This window comes from Panicum virgatum, chromosome 4N, assembly GCF_016808335.1.
Source record: "Panicum virgatum strain AP13 chromosome 4N, P.virgatum_v5, whole genome shotgun sequence".
Classification (NCBI taxonomy): domain Eukaryota; kingdom Viridiplantae; phylum Streptophyta; class Magnoliopsida; order Poales; family Poaceae; genus Panicum; species Panicum virgatum.
This window is the reverse complement of record NC_053148.1, coordinates 9,471,676-9,478,019: the sequence shown is the minus strand read 5'-3', so window position 1 is coordinate 9,478,019 and position 6,344 is coordinate 9,471,676. Positions and strand designations below refer to the sequence as shown.

The following is a 6,344-nucleotide window of genomic DNA, read 5'->3' as shown; positions in this document are numbered from 1 at the left end:
TTTGGGTAAGTAAGGTACATCCATGAACTATTTCTTATTCTAGAACATTCTATGCCTATGAGCAGTCCCGCTGCCTCGGGTCTGGCAGAGCGCGAAAGACTTGAAGGTGTCAAAGCTTGGCAGAGGCCGGACATGCATCAACATCGGAGCAGACATGTTTCTTTACCGGTTTAGACCTCGCCCACTACTCCGTCCGGACTTCTCGGATACCTCGGCGCCATGCCTCCACTTGTCCTTCACCACCACATGATACATTGGCACCAAGACACTTGCTTGTCCATCATCACCGCATGGTACATCCCACCTAAGTTGGAGCTCGCTCTTCACTGCAATGCCATCGACCATCACGTCGCATCCTACACCTGCACATCACGAGCTAAGAGATACATCAAATCCACTCAACATTTTCAATCATTAATCATCCAAGGATGACCACCATGGATCATCATTGTTTTGCTAATTTGACCATGTTTTTTGCTATCATCTCTACTGTTAGAGTGGCATGAAGCTGTGGTGGCACAAGGGTTAGGGTTTGCGGTAGAAGGCGGCAGCGGTTTCGAAGAGGGTCAGGAGGGGGTCGCGCGGGGACTATTTATGAGGTGAAGGGTATCCTTGGCGTGTGGGCCCAAGGCGCGGACGGGGGTATGCGCCGGTCGAACTCGGGGTCGAGTCCCGGTCGGCCATGGGAAGGAGACGGCCCCGACAGGTGGGGCCCACCTATCGGTGGCAGAGAGGTGGAGGGGCGCGGATCGGGCCAGAAAAACGGGAGTGGGCCGGGAAAAGGAGAAATGGGCCAGTGCTGGGTTGGGCCGAGCTGTTTGGTTTGCTTGTAGGAGAAAAGAAAAAGGTTGCTGGGCTGGGCTGTAGGGAGAAAAGAAAAGAGAAAGGAATAGGGAGTTGGGCTGGACTAAAAGAGTGGAGAGAGGGAAAAGGTTTTGCAATAAAGATCAAGCAAATTCAATTCAAATATAAATTCAAGGAACTTAAATTCAAATTGAACAACAATCAAATTGAACAACAATCAATAAAATAATGCAAAGGCAACAAGAATGCAAAACAAATAGAACAAACTTATTTAATATCAAAAAACAACCAATATATTTTCTTTTACACTAAATTCTATGTAAACAAAATAAATGTTGGAAAATTTTTAAAATTATGAAAAAATTGTTTCTTTAATTTTTCTTTTTAATCACATCCTGAAATCCAAAAATTTCAGGGTGTGACAATAACTAATTCATGTGGCAGATAGACAATAAGCTATTTTCTTTCTCTGATTAATGTAGGATTTTCTTGAGAGTATGTGACTTCTATAGGTATGGTATATATAGCTGGGAATCTGATTATTAAAGGCAGTATATAAACCATTACAATTTACAATCACAGCATCTTCCCAACTGTCATACACCCAAATAACCTCATATTTAAATTAAATTATGATTTTCCATATAATAACTGAGAGTAATTTGGCATTGGCACCTAATGCCCTGTAGTGCACTTGATTTCATACTCTGTACTTTGATTCAATCCTTGCGGTGTCAAGACTGCAAGGTACTGAAAAAGACAGTATGGTTCAAACAAAGGACAAAAAGACCCTCAACGACTAGTATGGAAAATGTTTTTCTTATAATGAACGGATGAGGCGACCTGTTGGATGAGTCATGTATAGTGACCACGTTTTTTTTTTCTGATTGGACTAACATGTTCCAACTAACAACGCTTAACTGCTCTCGGCATTCTAACTTCATGGGCTATATATATAAGGATGGATCCGGATGGCTGAACATCCGAATTATTCGTATTCGTATCCGCTTAAAATATAAATATGGATATCCGTATTCCTATTCGATTTTAATATGGATGCATCCAAATCCGATTTTGAGAACTTTTCTCTATCCGATTCCATATTCGTATTCGAGAAATATCCGATCACATCCGTATCCGTCCGTATCCGCAAAGAAAAAGTGACTAGAGACAATCTTAAACTTATCTTTATACCTAATTACTTAATGATATACACTATTTAAATTATTTAGAAAGCTAGATAACTAATAATATATTTATTAAAATTAGTAATGATATAAAAATTAACTTTAACTATTTAATATATTTATTTCATTATTAAAATTATTATATACGAGTCAAATTAATTATTTATTTAATGATAAAATCTTTTTATATATTTTAATTATTAAGTATTTAAATATTTATTTATTTTACCTTTAAAATTAATATTATATATTTAATATAAAAGCTATACCTAGATAATTATATTTTTTTATTAGCTATCTTCTAATCCTTTACTTCCTATTTGTATAATGATTTTGATCTACTATAAAATTGTTGACAAAATAAATTGATACTCGTGATAGCTCTATGTTTCAAATCGAGAAGGTATCTGGATTCGAATCCGGATTCGAACTATCCATTTTGTATTCGTATCCGATGAGATCCGTATTCGCATTCGTATCCGGATTAAAATGTGGTAAAAGGTGACATTCAGATTTGATTTCATCCGTATCCGATCCGAATCAATCCTTATATATATACATATATTAAGCCAAAGGCTGCTGACAGCCTGGCACATCGATTAGAAGCTCAGAACAGTGCATTAGATGTGCACTTCAAGAAAATGCAGGTCACATGTGCAGGTCATGAGGAAGAAGCAAGGATAGGGGCAACATATTTGAAAGACGATGAATTGTAGCGATAGGTTTGTAGCATCAAGGAAAACGAGCGCAGCTTTATTTGACGCACTGCAACAATTCTTTTCTTTGCGCTGATTGGACGAACGAAAGTGCTCAAAACTGAACTGCACTCGTTATTCCACTTTCAAAAATATTAGAACTAACTGTTGCAACTAACAACAACATTGACAGCTTGCCAAACTATCTGCTAACAAAAAACTACAAATATTATACGCACTGCGAGATTCCCCACAGTTTTGTATATATATGAGTTGCCAAAAGTTTTAGTTCCTTTTTCTTTCTCGAGTAGCCAACAGTTTTTCTAGTACAGTTTACATCTTCCCTAATAGTTTTATGGACAATACGTGTACAAAGTTGCCTTCTATACTTCAATTAGACAGAAGTGGCTCTGAGGGTTACAAAAAGTTGAGTCAGTGGTTCCGAGGGCACAGGGTGTGTTTAGTTGGTGAAAAAGTTTGGGTTTTGGTACTGTAGCACATTTCATTTTTATTTAACAAACAATGTCCAATTATGGACTAATTAGGCTTAAAAGATTCAGCTCGTGCTAATTGGTTCGACTGTGTAATTAGTTATTTTTTTCAACTGCATTTAATGTTCTATGTATGTGTCCGAAAATTCGATGTGACGGGTACTGTGTAAATTTTTTTTGGAACTAAACAGGGCCAAATTTTTCAGTGGCATTATTTAAGGAATTTGAATATATGACTTTTACTTAATTGACTCAAAGATATTTTCTTTCTCTGATTGACTTAGGATTTTCTTGGGAGTTTGTGATTGCTGTAGTTATAGAAAGCTGGAAATCTGATTATTGAAGACAACACCTCCTACTGAACTATGTTGTTTCATCCATACAGTGATAACAGAGTAATTTGGCACCGGCACCTAATGCCCTGTAGTGCACTTGATTTTCATCTTCTGTATTGCATTAGAGACTTAATAAGTTCAGCAACAGGAACAGTGGCCCGCATTAGACTTATGAGACTTAATGGCCTTGTTTGGTTAGGCGCGCTAGGATTCTAGCGCGCCTCTTCTAGTCTCCGCATGAAAGACCAAATGAAATCTATTTGTAAATTTTTTTTAGGGATGGGTGTAATTTTTCGCGACGAATCTAACGACGGTAATTAATCGATGATTTGCTACAGTGATGCTATAGTAACTATCCTATAATCACGTGGTCAACGTCCTCATTAGATTCTTTAGGGTCACTAGCGCGGGGTTCTGAAGTTGGTTTTATAAACTGGCTTTGTTTGACACCGTAATTAGCAGTTAAACTATCACTATTTACTAGCACGCTGCAAACCAAACGGGGCCAATAAGTTCGACCACATGTTCCAACTAACAACACTGAACTGCCTCATATATTAAGCCAAAGGCTCAATATCCACTTATCCAGGTGATCGCCAGGATTCGGATCGTAGAGTGTCTTTTATGGAACATGTTTTTTGCATGGTAAGAACGAGTAGCAGCTTTAATACTACTGCCACCCCCACCCCAACCCTCTATATTATCTATATGTATATATATAACATATACAGTATGGCTTGAACAATATGAGCTCAAAGTTGTTGCCAGTTTGCCACCATGACGGTCACAACTGCCATGACCCTCAAGGTCACACAGATTTGCCAACACTGGCTGCTCACCTGGTCCACTACTACCACCCCACCCATCCACTACCTTTGGGCTTTCTTACTCCTAACTGTAATAGCTGTCAAATATCTTATGCAACGTCCACGTACTGTATACCTTGTTGACTATGCTTGTTTTGGCCCCAACTCAAACTACCGTCTCAACCCGGCCTCCTGGGCCGAGTCTCTTCGCTTGTTTCTTGATAAAGATACCATTTCCTTCCTAGCAAACGTTTTTAGACGCTCTGGCCTTGGTGATGAGACTTGCCTCCCCTCTTCACTTAGTTATATCCCCCCGACCTATAGTTTAAGCTTAGCCCGTGAGGAGACAGAGATGATCATCTTCACTGTCATTGATGATCTATTTTCCAAGACATCCAACAAGCCTCATAGTGTCGACATACTGATTGTCAATTGCAGCCTCACCACAATGATACCATCCATGACTGACATGATCATAAATAGATACAAACTGCGTAGCGACATCCAGAACATACAACTCTCTGGGATGGGGTGCAGTGCAGGACTGATTGCGGTTGGTCTAGCCAGAAACCTCTTGCAAACCATGCCTTACGGTGCACGTGCGCTAGTGGTATCCACAGAGATCATAACTGGCAACTATTATGTAGGGAAGAAGCGATCGATGCAGCTAACCAACATGTTGTTCCGGATGGGAGGCGCTGCCATGCTACTCTCGACTTCAAGGGCCAATGCTCGATTCGAGCTTACGCACATTGTGCGAAAATCCACAGCCGCCCAGGACAGTGCATACCATTGTGTTTTCCAAGAGGAAGACGACGAGGGAAACAGGGGAATTGATTTGTCTAAGGACCTTGTGGCCATCGCTGGTGAGGCACTCAGAGCCAACATCACCACAATTGCCCCCGTTGTGCTCCCATTCTCTGAGCAGTTATCATTTGTTCTCTCCTTCGTTGCGCAAAAGGTGTTGGTCAAAAAAAGTGCAAGTACAAAGCAGTATGTTCCTAATTTCGGCTTGAAAGTTGAGCATTTCTGCATACATGCTGGTGGGAGAGCTGTGATCGATGCAGTCCAACGCAGCCTCAACCTGTCCGACGAGCAGGTTGAGCCGTCGAGGATGACACTGCATCGATTTGGAAACACATCGAGCAGCTCACTATGGTATGAGATGGCGTATTGTGAGGCCAAGCAACTGATGCGGAAGGGGGATCGAGTTTGGATGATTGGGTTTGGGTCTGGATATAAGTGCAACAGCGCTGTGTGGAAGTGCATTCTACCAGCTCGTGGGGCTGACTCGGCATGGGCAAACTGCATCCATCGTTACCCAATGGATGTCACAAAACAAGTCTCTGTCTAAGGATGCCCTGACAAAAAGTTAATAATGTCGAGTACTTTTCAGCGGGAGGAACAATATATAATGATATTTTGGGGCATGTTCTCTTAAGCATGCTGCGGTCTTCTATGTCACCCAAATTGTCGGAGTAATCATGCACCATTTTTTTCTTCTAGACATGTAAATGTAGCATGTAGCAGATGCATGGACATGTTGCAACTACGGTGTTGATATTTGTATTTCCCATCTAAATTAAAGGCAATAAGATAAGTCTGAAGTTTTTAGACTTTGATTAGTTCTAGTGCCTTTTACTAAACAATAATATCATGTATGCATGACCCTGATCTTTTAATATGAAAAATGAAGATACTATACCGTACATGACTACATGCTGATTTAGGCCCCGTTTGGGAGGACTTTTACCAGCTTCAGCTTCATCTGTTTTGCATAAATCGAGACACTATAGTGTCAAGCCATTTTATAAGCCATGGTAAAAAATAAACTAGAAATCGGATGAAGCCATTTTGGCCTGTCATTATTTCTTCATAAACGATACTCCTATAGAGTGGCTACTGTTGTAGTACTTTGATTTGTCACATATCACAGAACATACGTGATAGACAGTACGCTACAACAACAACCTAACACAGCCACCTAATTCTGCTCTACCAATTGAAAACGAGATGGAGGACTTTC

At 40.2% G+C, this 6,344-nt stretch overlaps 1 protein-coding gene across 1 annotated transcript; it reads left to right on the top strand.

The window, feature by feature from the left end:
- The first annotated feature begins 4,247 nt into the window (after positions 1 to 4,247).
- Positions 4,248 to 5,943, top strand: LOC120668553 (3-ketoacyl-CoA synthase 6-like). The gene has a single exon (XM_039948294.1). The coding sequence runs from the start codon at positions 4,290 to 4,292 to the stop codon at positions 5,670 to 5,672; it is 1,383 nt and encodes a 460-aa protein (XP_039804228.1). The 5' UTR covers positions 4,248 to 4,289; the 3' UTR covers positions 5,673 to 5,943.
- The last annotated feature ends 401 nt before the right edge of the window (positions 5,944 to 6,344 follow it).